The sequence below is a fragment of the Lolium rigidum genome, chromosome 7, assembly GCF_022539505.1.
Source record: "Lolium rigidum isolate FL_2022 chromosome 7, APGP_CSIRO_Lrig_0.1, whole genome shotgun sequence".
Lineage (NCBI taxonomy): Eukaryota > Viridiplantae > Streptophyta > Magnoliopsida > Poales > Poaceae > Lolium > Lolium rigidum.
Genome location: NC_061514.1, coordinates 86,839,344 through 86,853,752, shown reverse-complemented (window position 1 = coordinate 86,853,752; position 14,409 = coordinate 86,839,344). Strand labels below are relative to the sequence as shown.

At 41.7% G+C, this 14,409-nt stretch overlaps 1 protein-coding gene across 1 annotated transcript; it reads left to right on the top strand.

The window, feature by feature from the left end:
* The first annotated feature begins 8,127 nt into the window (after positions 1–8,127).
* Positions 8,128–12,125, top strand: LOC124670182 (GATA transcription factor 26-like). Its single transcript, XM_047206690.1, has 6 exons — positions 8,128–8,364; positions 9,365–9,718; positions 10,462–10,891; positions 11,043–11,115; positions 11,202–11,319; positions 11,465–12,125. The coding sequence occupies exons 1-6, from the start codon at positions 8,325–8,327 to the stop codon at positions 11,779–11,781; spliced, it is 1,332 nt and encodes a 443-aa protein (XP_047062646.1). The 5' UTR covers positions 8,128–8,324; the 3' UTR covers positions 11,782–12,125.
* Positions 12,126–14,409: the final 2,284 nt, after the last annotated feature.

Here is a 14,409-nt window from a genome sequence, read left to right as displayed (position 1 = left end):
TGTATATGCATTGTTATGCCTTTCTCTATTTGTTAATTGCCCGACTGTAATTTGTTCACCCAACATGCTTTTATCTTATGGGAGAGACACCTCTAGTGAGCTGTGGACCCCGGTCCTATTCTTTACATAGCATACAATCTACTTGTTTTACTTGTTTTCTTTGCAAACATCTTCCACTCGATACGTTTAATCCTTTGTTACAGACAAGCCGGTGAGATTGACAACCTCACTTGTTTCGTTGGGGCAAAGTACTTTGGTTGTGTTGTGCGGGTTCCTAGTTGGCGCCGGAATCCCTGGTGTTGCGCCGCATCACATTTCGCGACCATCAACCTTCAACGTGCTTCTTGGCTCCTACTGGTTCGATTAAACCTTGGTTTCTTTCTGAGGGAAAACTTGCTACTGTGCGCATCATACCTTCCTCTTGGGGTTCCCAACGAACGTGTGAGTTACACGCCATCAGCAGGGAGGTCGCTCCAGCAACAACATCACCATGGTTATTGTTGATGTTGCTCATGGTGTTGTCGAAGTCGTCGGATCTGTTGAGGAAGCAGGCGAACCAACAAGAAAGAACTCGAACAACAACGAGTAGTCGCGCCTAGATGCTTCCCCAAAACATTATCGGTAATCTCCCTCTGCAGGATCTCGACGTCTTCCATAAAACGGGTGTCTAACTCAAACTCAATTCACGAAACGTGACACACGTGCGATGTGTGACGATGTGAGCGGCGATGGAGGAGTGTGAGTGAACTCCTTATTTTTTCTCACCACTTATAAGAGCTAAAACAACATCCCTTATAAGCCGTCTTAACTCTATCTCAAATTGCAATAATAGCTTCAAACAGGACTTGAGATTTCAGATATTGTAGCCTGTATGAGCTTTTTTTTTTCAGCCCATTTACACCCAACACTCTCATGTTTACTTTTCTTTTTGTTAAAGTTCGCCTCGAAATCACGTGCATCTTATTAATCAAAACGGAGGTAGTACAGTTCTTGTTCGGTGTAAGATGCAGCCGTAAGCACCCCCCGGTTCGGCTAGCGTGGCCATCGTGAGTTCGTGACCGAACTTTTCCCTGGACCCGCCTGGATGATCAAACAAGACCAGAATAATGTCCACATGGTATGACCAGCTTTATCATATGTTCGTAATTTTTCCCCGAGACGTGCAAATGTGCGTGTTCCGTTTCTTTTGCAAGGCAAATTGCTGAAATTTCTGATGCAACGTTGAGGCATTATTATGTCATCACCTGATCACCACTAGATCGATTTAAGTAGTAGTGCCTGCCTGTTATCGTCTGCAAATACGTCACATGAGTCCATTAGGATACTCAATCCTCGCAAGACGTGGTGGTTTATTATCGAAGCAGTGATATGGTAAAAAAAAATGCATCTACGCTCGCAATTGTTTGGGACGCAATCATTGATTCATAACTCCAGTGTATACCTCACTAGGTGTATATTCAACTTAATACTAGAAAATATGTTATGGGGCAAGTTTCTGCTAGGAAAATATTTTGGAGCAAGTTATTACTGGATGAATTTTCGCAAAAAAAAAGTTATTACTGCAGGACTTGTTATATGCAAATCCCCTGCAGTATATTTGTAACTGACAACTGCAGGGAGTATTAAACATGTCACAACGCATGTGCAGGTTGGGGGATTAGAGCACTTCCACCATCCATATCCTATAATTCCATGTTCCCACTACCAAACCAGGGTAATACGCTAAGCAGTTGGAGCAGAATGTATGGAAATACATTGTTTCATCATTGGAAAGTGATGACGCGGCCAGGATAGATCCATTTCTCTGTTCTTTGACCATTTTGTCCTTGGACATGGCTTCCTTTTGTAGTACAGCACGCTCGTTACAGTGTAGTATATCCAGCAACAATACTAAAAATGAATCGACATGGTAATCTTGGTTACTTCTGTCCAAATGATTAAGTTCAGGAAAGGTCACCAAAATCCTAAGTTGTTAATCTGAGGACACCAAGTACTAGAAAAGAAATGGACATTTGGTACACACGTATGCCTAGCATACTTGCCAAAAGAAAGGAAAATGCTGCATATCAGGCGGAGGCACGCGCTCCCGCAACCTCCGGGCGCTGTGCCGTCGGATGGGCTTCATCCTCCGCCCCACAACGTGACACGCATACTATCATGGGGCCCACTCAATTTCTCATATGTTAAGTCAACACTTCCATGGGATCGAGAAGACCACCGCGCGCCTCCGTTCCCACGAGGCCATGAGAGTTACCACCACGCGTCGCCGGGGGAGCCGCCTCCGTCCTCCACCGCGCCTCCCCGTGCCCCTGCAGCGCCGCCGCCGTCCTCCGCCGCGCCTCCATGTGCCCTGCAGCGCCGCCGCCATCCTCCGCCGCGCCTCCCTTGCCCCTGCAGCGCCGCAGCCGTCCTCCGCGGCTCCGCCACGCCTCCATGCCCCTGCAGCGCCGCCGTCGACCTCCGCCGCGCCTACCCCTGCCCCTGCAGCGCACCCGTCGTCCTCCGCCGCGCCGCCCTGTACCAAGAGCATGCTTTGGCCGGCACCCTGCTACTCGCGCCATGCGCGGATCTGGCTTAGGAGCTTGAAGGGCATCTCATTGCGGGTCGAGGAATTTATCCCACGACAGATACGCGGTGGGCCGCATTGCTGCCTGTGGTCGACGGTGGAGCTGCAAACAGTCACCGGCGGTGCTACCAACCACACTACTGACCCATACTGCGGTTCCGCCTCGAGCCCTTAAGTCTCATGTTGTCCCGTAGCTGCCGCGCCGCTCGACGGCCGCTCCCGGCCGTGCCTCCTCTTTCTCCCATGCACACGCATACGAACTGTGCTACAAACGATGTCGGGAGGAGATGCAAATATTGTGGATCGATGGAGATGCAAATGTTGTGGTACGGAGCTGCAATCTATCACCAGCATTGCTCCAAAGGCTCAACGATTGTGCTGCAAACCCTCAACGATGGCGCAAGAAGCGAGTGATGTTGATGCTAGCCGGGGCTAGGATGCCGTCGGCGTTGCGCCAACGAGTAGTTGACGATGTTACAATAGTATAAATCATTTGCTACAAATGTCTATGGTTTTGCTACTTTAGTATAAATGTTGCGCTACAATGTCTCCGGCGAGGTCTCCGGCAATGTCTCTGGCGAGTAGTGGAGGATGCTACTGTAGTATAACTTTTTTTTGCTACAAATGTTATGTGTTTTTTCTACTTTAGTATAAAATTGTTGCTTCAATGTCTAAATGTCTCCAGCCATGTCTCTAGCGAGGTCGGTTTAGCATCAATAGCACAAAGTTTTTGCTACGAAATCTCCGGCGAGGTCTCCGGCGAAGTATGTTGCTTCGAGAGTATCCGGCGAGTCTTTTTTTATTTTCAGTCGAATAATTTTTTGCTTCAATGAAGCAAAAGCAGAAGGTTTTTTGCTGCGATGAAGCAAAGTGTGAACGAATTTGCAACTCTCCTTCTATTTTAGTCGAACCGTTTTTTGCTTCAATGAAGCAAAAGCGGGGGATTTTTTGCTGCGACGAAGCAAAGTCATGATTTTGGTCTTGGATGACACTGTGTCACCTGGTCTTATTTTTTTCTATTTCCAGACGAACCATTTTTGCTTCAATGAAGCAAAAGCGGGGAATTTTTTGTTGCGACGAAGCAAAGTCATGGTTTTGGCTAAAACAAGACACGTGTCATGCAGAGAAGCCGGAGGCTGGGAGGTTTTGAGCCTCCGGAGGATTATCAGCAGGCCCCCAAAAGAAAAGACCAGGCATTGAACTCTGAATCTAGTCTGGGTTTCTCACCTATTTTGGAAGAAAAGCAGAAGCTTTACCAACTTATTTTTTGAAAGGACAAACTAGAGTGGATTCCAGAAGGGAAAAAATTAAGACAAAAAAAGTAAGTTTCGCCGAAAAAATCAATGATTTGAAACCCGCTAGCGATCAAGATTATTTTTTTCTTGGGTTTTGCAACAAGCACATGCCACTTTATATTTTTTTAAAGATCATAACCTTTGCTTCTTCCATATATCCTACATCGGTCAAAATAATGGTGGATCTCGCCATTTTCCTAGACAACACCCTCTTTCTCCCCTCTATACCAAGATAAGAGCATCACACTGCTCCTACATCAACTGCATTTTCAAGATAATTCCTCCCAAAAGACCCATAATCCCTATAGAAAATGTCACAAATTGGAAAATTATGCCATTGTATCGTTGGAAAAAGAAAAAATAATTGACATACTCGCCGGCACGAGAGCGGTATCATCATTAGTCATATGTCGCTTCAAATCACACAAGTGTGTCTTAGTACTACATACAAATAAGTGCATGCATTTTTCCGTGCTTTTTTGGTTCCTATTCTTTTTCCGTACAGAGTGTCCTCTATCCTTGATTTGTTTTGGAAGATCATATCATTTCACCCGTTATGTATTTTGCCATGATAGTGGGCCTTCCACATCGATCCCATTCCGACGAAGAAAAGAGAATCCCACCCCTTTTGCACCGGCTATGCTCTCTAGGGTAAACCCCACAAAAGACGAGGTCACCCAGTTCAGAATACTGCAACTTGGAAATTACAATCAACGATGGCATATCAAGTGGGTGACCACCGCTCTTGCATCCATGATTTATCTTATGGCAGTTGAAACTGTGATATGATTACAATGAACTAGCAAATTTTGGAAGGTATAGTCGGCGTAATAAAACAAAAGAGACCTATTTTCCGAAAGAGGGTGTCACTCTCAAGATTTATCTTATGACAGTTGAAATTGTGATATGATTAGGACTACATCCAAAATATTTAATGTATTTTTCCTACACTTTTTAGTGGATACATGTTTATTTTTTCTTTGAGAGTATCCCATCTCTCACTAGATTTAATTTGAACAATCCTAGCATATGATGCATTCTATTTCTGTCTTTGATATCCGTTATCCTTTAAAGTCGATAGTCCAAGGTAAGACCTACAAAATACCCGATCATCCAATTTAAAGTGTCATGGCATGTCAAGTTATTATCAATGATGGAAGAATAAATAAGTGACAAATATGAATCTTCGATGAAGTGGGAGAAAGAGGAAGGAGAGGTCACATTGTTTGTTCTTTTGGTGCCTGAAAGCACTACATTGGTCGGTATTTCATATTCAAAAAAAATCATGCATTTTCTCACCCTTTTTTGGTGGATACATTTTCCCACTTGACGATGTGTGTTTTTACAAACTATGCATACCTAAACTATGCACCAACTTATATTGTGTTTTTTCTTAAAAAATAACATGTATCTTGGTTAACAACATCATTTTAATCAGTAAAATTGACCTCCTTACTTTGTGTTTTGGCCTTACCTTAAAACATCGACCAGCCTACGAGCATCTTCGGTACTATAATGAAGGACGTTGACACTATCCCATTCTACGTAGCAGGGGTAATTCCAGAAACATCCTATCTCAAAATCAAAGATTTCCAATATTGTACCCATGGGAAAGAAGTATTTCTCGGCCCAATAGATTAGGCATATCTTACCCGCCTCATGCCCAAGGGCTCTTTTCTTCAATATGTCTTTTTGCAAGCAAGCACTAAATTTAGGCAAACAAAATATTTTTTATAGAATACTAAAGTATTCTAAAAAAACGAGGTTTCGATCACGTCTATCCGAAGTAAATTCTCCTACGGATGCTGGCACGTCTTTCTCAGATGTACCACATGTCCGTTCTTTTGTGGCATTTTCATTTCTCTTGATGTGCATCGGTGAACATAACAAGGATTAAATATGCATAACTTGAAATTACTTTATATCGAGTTGGGGTTTCTCACTACCTATTTTGGAAAAAAAAATGACAATTTAACCTATTTATATAGTTTTCAAAGGAGCTAGAACAGATACCGATATGGTAGAAAGATAAAAAAATCTTGAGAAAACCCTAAGGTTCAATGAATCATGGTGATTTAGCACCCTATGGCGAGTTTGCTCCGACCTTAAGTTTTGGAACCAGCACAAGCCACATTTTGGATTTGTTTTAGAACATTATAACCTTCCCTTCCATACATTCTACAAGGGTCAAATTAAATAACTGCGGATCTCGTGACTCATAGATAGTGCCTCTTTCCCCGGCCCACTCTCTACCAAGAAAAGTCACATTACTCCTCTATATATTGCATCTCCAAGGTAAGCACCCCCACCCAAAAAAGACCCAAAAAATTATGGTATCATATCATTGAGCAAAGAACAAATAACTGACATATTAATCTGTTTGAGGGAGATCTTGTCATTATTCTCATGACTCTTAAAATCGCGCAAAGTGTTTCTCTGTAATACATAGAAGGAAGTGCATATATTTTCCCGCCCTTTTTCCTGGATGGATGCATGTTTCTTTTTCCCCCATAGAGAGCAATCTATCATAGACTTTCTGAAAAGATCATAAATTTCTCCCATTCTATCTTTTTCCTGGATAGTGGACCCTCGTCGCCAACTAAAGACCATTCCACCCCTTCTTCATCGGATGTGCTCTCTAGGTTAAACCCCACAAAAGAACATGCTGACAAGTGACAAGTTCAAAGCTAAATCACAACGTTTAAAATCGCATCGTGTTCCCCAGTAATACATTCAAATATGTACATGCATTTCCCGTGCTTTCTGGTAGATACATGTTTGCTATATTTTCCACTCGACCATATGTACGTGGTTCATATGTGCTACGTATCTCTTCTTTTCCATTACATAGAAAAGTGGCATCCCATTGCTCTTGCATTGACTTCCTGACCGGGGTAAGGCCTACATAAGGTCAAGGCACCCAAATTCAGAACCTTGCAAAGTAGCAAATTATGGTGGTATCGTCGGCTGAAGAAAAACAAGTGACCTATTTGCTGGAAGAGGGACGCATATCTCTTGAATTATCGTATGCCGGTTGAAATCTCGAGACTACATTTAGTAGTGTACATGTATGTTTGTTCCCACACTTTTAGGTGGATACATTTTTGTTTTTCTCATTCTATTTTCGCCTCGGCTATCCCTCATCCTCCATCGTCAATATTCCAGGGTAAGCCCGATCGTCCAATTCAGAATGTCGTAACCGGGAAAGTTATGATCAGTGATGGAAAAATAAATGAGAGTCAAACTCCACTCTTCGATTGAGCGGGAAAATGGGAAGGGAGGTCACATTGTTGTTCTTATGGCGCATGAATGCACTGTATTTGTCGGCATTATATTTAGAAAGAAGTACATGCATTTTCCCGCGCTTTTTTTGATGGGTAGATTTTTCCACACGAACCATATGTGGTTTTTAAACACAACACCACACCTGGATTTCATTTAATAAATATGTGTATTTAATTAGTATAAAAACTACACATACCTAAACTAGGCACCAACTTATATTGTGTTTTTCTTTTAGAAAAGAAACATGTATTTTGCTTAGAAGCATCAATTTAATCAATCAAAATTGACCTCATATATTTTGTGTGTCGGCTTTAGCTTCAAATGACCCCCCTTGGCTGTGCTTTCGTGGTGTATTCATTGCTGTAGACTAGATGTGCATGGGTGAACAGAACATGCGTTATCTCTTAAGGGGGCAAAATGCAAAGGACCTAAGGAAAAGATTCTTCCAATAGCACCAGAAATGGAGGGCTTTAAAGGTAAGCAAATTGACTAAATAGTTGTTGAAATATCCTCCCCTTCTTGTACTTAGTCACCACCACATGATTAGGGATGACATTAAATTAGATCACAACAAGCAAACCCCAAAGGCTGAAAGACAGAATAGAAAAGAGGCTTTGGCCTCTATCTCTCTACCTCCTCTCCTTTTCCTACTTTGGCCAATTCCTAATCTCTTCCGTGTCATTACAAAATATTTACAACTTTTTTAAACTATTAATTATTTTGGATTCCTCCCCCAAATGCCTTTCACCCAAAGACTCACTCCCCTCGGGCCTTTGTAAATCTGCCTTGCGGCTTGCATTCCTTCCTCCATTATTTCTCCATCCCTTTCCCCTCTCCCCTCTCTCTCTCCTCACCCTCTCCAAAAGACTGGATACAGAACAGAAGGAAAAGAAAAAAGAATACAGAGAAGAAGAAAGAAAGAACAACACCTACCAAACAAGTCTTGGTTTTTCGAGTTCATGTGCTGAGGAAATTGTTCCCAGGAATCCCCTCTGGGTCTGAACAGATTCATACCGAGAAACACTTCTTGAATTTCCCCTCTTTTTTTTTGCTCAGGAATTATTTAGTACGGAGGAACTGCTCCTTCTTGTTTCTGCCTTGTTTTTCCGTGTTCCTCTGGTTGGGATTTTCTCCGGTTCTTCCTCGTTTGCTTGTGGGGGCGAGAAGAAGAGAGGGGCATGGGAAAGGAAGGGCCTTGCCGTCATTGCGGAGTCACAAGTGAGAGCTCCTGTTCTCCAGTAAAGCAATTTTTTTATACTTCCTCTTGTTGTTTCTTTGCTTATTTTGCATCTGTTATCCCTTTGTTCCTCCGCGAGTTGTATATTGCGGGTGATGATTTCGTCGAATTATGCATCTGGGAAGCGGGTCTTGGAAGAAATCTTCCGCCCCCCCTGGACTCGGATGCCCAATCTTGCTTGTTCCTTGTGGATTGAAGTTGGTTCGTTGTTTGGTGGATATTAGCTGAAATCAAATCCGTCGAACTGTCAGAAGTCTTGAAGAGAGTTCCGGACATCTTTGGATATGGTGGTCGAGACCTTTGGATGCAAAATTCAGAATATCAGGAACAAATCACCTAATCCTCACGCGCACATTCAGAACCTTGTTTGACTATGGTGGATATATACTTGTTAGATATATTGTGCAGACAATGAGCAGTTAGATGTAGCTCAAACTCCTATTATGCAAGAAGAAAAGAGCCATCTGCTCTTGCCAAGCAGAAATTTAGAGTCCCTTAGCTGCTGCAACTACATAAATGCTTAATTTTTTGGACAGCACTGAACTGAGATCGTCGCTGCTTCGTGTAATTACACAGACTGGTCCTCTCTTTTGCTTTAGCCTCAGTAGATCTTTAGCTCTTACTGAAGCAAGCTGCTCAATTGCGCTGATAATCTACATTTGGTATGCCTCATTTTATCTGAAATATGCAGTGCTAACTATGCATGTACTCTGCAAACATGTCTGTAATATGCAGTTTGACTATGTATGTGGCTAGTTACTAATTGCCTGAAGATACATTTTTGAAAATGTTTAGTTTCTGAGTGTTCCCTTCCTTGATACCACAAAACTTTGTGATAGCAAAGATATGATTTTGTACAACTCAAAATGAAATCTCCTGATGGACTCACTAGCACTAGACAATATATCTGCTATACTGCACACATCTTGCGTATTAGTTTTATGCTGCATTTTTTCTTACATGTGGCAAATATTGGAACAGGCACTCCACTTTGGCGAAATGGGCCACCAAATAAGCCAGTGCTCTGCAATGCATGTGGCTCGAGATGGAGAACAAAGGGTTCATTGGAGAATTACACACCAATGCATTCTCGTGACGATATTGATGCTGAACAACCTAGAGTTAGCAAGCTGAAGCCTCCGACATCGAGGCTGGCGGAACATAAGCAACTAAAGAAAAAGCCAAACCACAGCATAAGGGAGAATGAACCATATTCTGATCAAAACTTCTGGAAGATGGCGGATACTGGCCCAAGCCGATCTAGTTCTGGATCAGCAGTATCATATTCAGAGAGTTTTGCGCCATATGGGTCTGCTGATGCAAGTGAAATGGCTGGTCAGTTATCTCTAATTTCCTAATGTGCTGCTGATAAATAGGAAAACTTTTATGTTTGTTCACAATCTTGACAAGTACCACACGGTATATGATTAGGTTCAGTTCAAACAAGTTATATAGAAGTCTTGAACTTGGTGCTTGAGATGGATGGTAAAAGTTACACACTTAAATGTTTGTCTGCAATGTTAATTCAATCTCCCCTAAGATTTCTTGTGGACATATTTAGGCAGCTCTTGTAGTATTAAGCATTTCAAAGCCTCTACTAATAAATTGTGTATAATGCAGAGCTAGTTCTTCTTTGAATTAACTTACTGATTGTACTGAAACATACTTCAGCAACTCTACTTCACTGCTGCTTACTTTGTAATCCTGCATTATCAATTCACAAGACTTCATGTGATTGATACATCAAAATTTGCTTATGATCAAAAGGTTTGCCTGTATTCATCTTGTCCACATATTTTTCAAATTGCATCAACCATAAAATTAGGTGAAAAACACATTTCACTAAAGATCAGTGCTTGATACGTAAGTTATACTATCATTGCCTTCATTTACCACATATGAACTAGATTAAATAAATAAATAAGCCCCATGAGTGGTAATACTACTTTACCATACCATAAGCTTCAATTTACGTAATCCGTATTTCCTATCTATAACCCATAATTGTTTTTTCTCATTTTTTTTATAACTGTTGTTAGATATTTTAATGATAGTTCTCTAATATCTTTTAAATTCAGGTTCAGCGCAATCTCATGCTTGGGAGTCACTGGTACCATCAAAAAAGAGAAGTTGTGTCACTCGGCCTAAGCCTTCACAGGTGGAAAAGCTTGCCAAGGATCTTAACTCCATAATGCATGAAGAGCAGTTATATTATTTTTCTGGATCCTCAGAGGAAGATCTACTTTACCATAGTGAAACTCCTGTGGGCTCCTTTGAGATTGGATATGGAAGTGTGCTTCTTAGAAATTCAAACTCAAAATCAGTGGAGGAAGATTGGGAAGCAAACTCTGTTCCTGCAGATAATAAGTCATACCTTACAAGTGAATCGTATTCAGAGACTGCCTCGTTTGTTGTACATAGTGGAAGCAAGGGAGCAAGCAATTCAAATGCTGGGCCTGAGAAGGCAAAGTCGTTTCCCGTGCAGACACAGCCGGAAAAGGCTAGAAGGTATTCTCACCTTTATTACGAGTATTTAGCATTGGTTTCTGGTGCATACACAGGCTAATGCTTACCACAGCCTTACATGCTATTAGTAAAAGAAGGTATTGTAGCAGGAATCAGTCTAAGGACATTTTTGGTTGGTTTACCTCTTTTGCAGGGATAAATTTCATTATTCAAAGCAAGAGACCTTGGAAAATGTAGATTCGGCTTTAGTTTCAGTAGCTTTAGAGGTATGCAGTCTGTCATGCTCTCTCTCTCTCACCAAGCTTTGTGGGGTGTGATGTAAACGATTAAGTGTTCGTTTCTCTTATTTTAGGGAAACGACACTAACGAAGCAGGTGGAAATGAAAATACCAGTACTTTGTATGGCCTTACAAAGTGCACTATGAAGCATCTCAAAAGACCTCATGAAAGCCAGTTGCAAAGCTTCCCAGGTCAGTAATCTTTGATGCACATTATCTCTAGACGCGGACATCTGAAAACGTCCTCTATGTTAGTTCATACTTCATCATTCCCTTAATTTATTGCAAATAACATGGAGAAGTATTTTAATTCGTTTTTTTGCTTTGGAACATGCAGAAGGAACCATGAGGGGTCCAAAAAGAGTTTCTAGATATGGGGCTATGGCTCCTCAGTTCAAAGGTTCAGTTTTGCCCAAATCTGGAGGAGCGGCATTGAACTTATTCATGCTACCTCCAGATAAATTATCCATGCTGCCCCCTCCTCAGTACATGGATGATGATTGTGATCAAGACTTGCTGCTGGAGGTTCCTCGCAATGCACGCCAACCAGAGGCAGAACTTCTTTGCCAACCATTTCAACTTAGCTCAGTAACCCGCAGCTTCACCTCAGAGGACGTGGTCGCTGATGGAGAGGGGTGTCTCAAGCAACCGTAGTCCCAGTTCGTCTAGCAACCAACTTAGGAACAGGTGTTAGCAGTAGTTTCCCTTAGGTTCCTGGATCATTATGGTACCTTTATTTACCGATTACCAATAGGGCTTTCTGCGGTTTGTTCATGGTTGCGCTGCCGTCATCATCGCCCTGATTTACATTGACAATGCGCATCGGCCAGCTCAGGCAAAATTGTCCGTTCAGCTAACGTTTGTGGCGGTGCTTTTGGTTAGGCTTGTTGTGTTGGTTTCTGTAGAATATGGCTTTTGGAGAAAAATTATACCTCATATAAATGTATGGTGGGGAAATGGAAAAGAAAAGGATACCATAGATTTACCAGTCACTTTTATTTTTGGCCCACTTCTTTTCCCAGTTGAACATGTCTGTGTCTTCATGGTAAGCCCTGTTTTTTCTAGGGAAATGGCAGGTTCAGATGCATCAATGATTTTGATGATATCATTGATAAATGATATGTACAGGTGTACCTGATCAATCTTTAGGTGAACTAGCAACATCACCTGTGATCTCGGTAACATTGCCTGCCTCCAGGTGAAATTGCCATCATCAATTTTCCTTGTTGTGAGTGAACTTTTTTTTTACCACTAATCTCAGTAACACATACGTTGCCTTTTTGAACTGATACAGTTCCAAACGTTGGCAATATGAAAACAGAGCAACTAGTTGACGCTAGCCAATAGCTCTACACACTCTTACTTCCACCTGTGTCTGTCTATACTCCATGGCCGCCCTACCCTTCTTTATCCTTCATAGCTCTTCTTTTTCTTAGGCTCAATTATCAGCTGTGGAACTGTGCCGTGTTTAACAGCAATTTTTGTACCAATTCTAGTAATATGATTTTGTTACATCTTTAATAGATGAAAAATGACTAACGTGCAACTACACCTCCCTGCCTCCTCTTCGCCTTCCTCTATCTCCCTCCTACCATAGCATTGTTGTCTCTTCTCTCTTCAATGCTGTTTTCCTGCCCTGCCATCACCTCCCTCCTACGCTGCCACCGTTTCTCTCCTCTTTGTCTCCCCCTCTTAAGCCTGGATGTGTAACCTCTGGAGTGGCCTATCATTGTAACCATGGCTTCGACAGTCAGTTCTCCTTTTTTTTTTCTCGAATAGGGGAGCATAGCCCCAGCCTTGCATCAGAAGGATACACGCGACCTTCTTTATTGCAGACTCAAAGTATCATGGTATCAAAAAAGTTACATGTCATGGGTCGCACAATGTTACCACATGAATCAACCAGCGAAAAACGGAATGCAAAGGATGCCTAACCATCATTAATTCTAAGCGATTGGCGCCATCCACCTTGGTTGAAGATAGCCCGGACGGCCACCATCAACAGAGTGCATCCAGTATCCATATGTTCCCGTTGCTCCGCAGGAAGAAGGAAACACCACATGTGGATCCAATACATAACCATGTAAATGACCTACACAAAATTTGGAACCGTTGTATTGTTAAAAACAACATTATTTCGACAATTTCATATTGCTCAAACGCCAAACCAATGCACAAACTCCCACTCGAATTCAAGCCTTAACAGATGATTTAATTCTGTTAAGTCAATTCCCAAACATATTGGTTACATTAGCAGGTGTTGAGATATTAAACGTGAAATGAAGAACTCTCCATACACATCTAGTCAAATGACATGAAATAAAATGATGATTAATTGATTCTTGAGCATTACAAAGAACACATTTTGTACACCCATTTCAATTCCTTTGTGCTAAATTATCTTTAGTAAGAATAACCTTTTTAATGAGAAACCGCAGAAAAACCTTTATCTTAAGTGGTACTTTAAGTTTCCACAGGTATTTTTGCAAAAACCTAGTTGACCACTCATAAAGTTCGCATACATAGACTTAACTGAAAACACCCCAGAGGGAGTTAGGTGCAATGAGAATCTATCTGGCTCATCTACCAACTGAATCTCCATTAATCTTTCCACTAAGTTCAGCCACAATAGCCATCTATCTCTTGGTAAAGCTTGCCTGAAACTAATGTTCAACGACAAACTCGATAAAACATTAGCAACAGTAACATCCTTATGTATGACAATGTTAAAAAGAGATGGGTATCGAGTAGAAAGAGGTTGATCACCTAACCAAATATCCTCTCAGAAACGAATATTGACCCCATTATCGATTACAAAAGAGCCCCTATCTAAGAACTCATCTTTGACCCCATTAGCCCCTTCCAAAACTACGAATTAGTAGGTTTCGCTTTAAGGTGGGTAAGAGTTTTCTGACCGAGGTATTTATTATGTAGCAGATCCTGCCACATCTCTTGCTCATTTAGTAGCTTAAAAAGCCATTTGTTTGATAAGCACTTATTTGCTCATGGGCTAGTTCTCCTTGTGTCTTTCTCCTCATGTGCTTTCACTCCTCCTCCCCTATTAACCGGTGTCTGCCCATTTGCACGATAATACCAATGCACGGCTGTTTCAAAGATATATTTACTGCAAAATGTACATTCTTCCGACCGATTGCTCTGCCTTGCTAGACAATAGAATAACGAATGGGGATTTGCTATTTCTCATGTGACTAAGAAATAACTAATTCTAAATTGATGGTAACATAATCATTCGAGAACAGTGAGATTCGTCCAAAGTATAAA

Bases quoted from the DNA above. Each gene is read 5' to 3' on its own strand.
- LOC124670182 (XM_047206690.1), top strand. From the start codon at position 8,325: ATGGGAAAGGAAGGGCCTTGCCGTCATTGCGGAGTCACAA. The intron at 8,365-9,364 runs GTGAGAGCTCCT...ATATTGGAACAG, and splicing joins CCGTCATTGCGGAGTCACAA to GCACTCCACTTTGGCGAAAT. The intron at 10,892-11,042 runs GTATTCTCACCT...CCTCTTTTGCAG, and splicing joins CAGCCGGAAAAGGCTAGAAG to GGATAAATTTCATTATTCAA.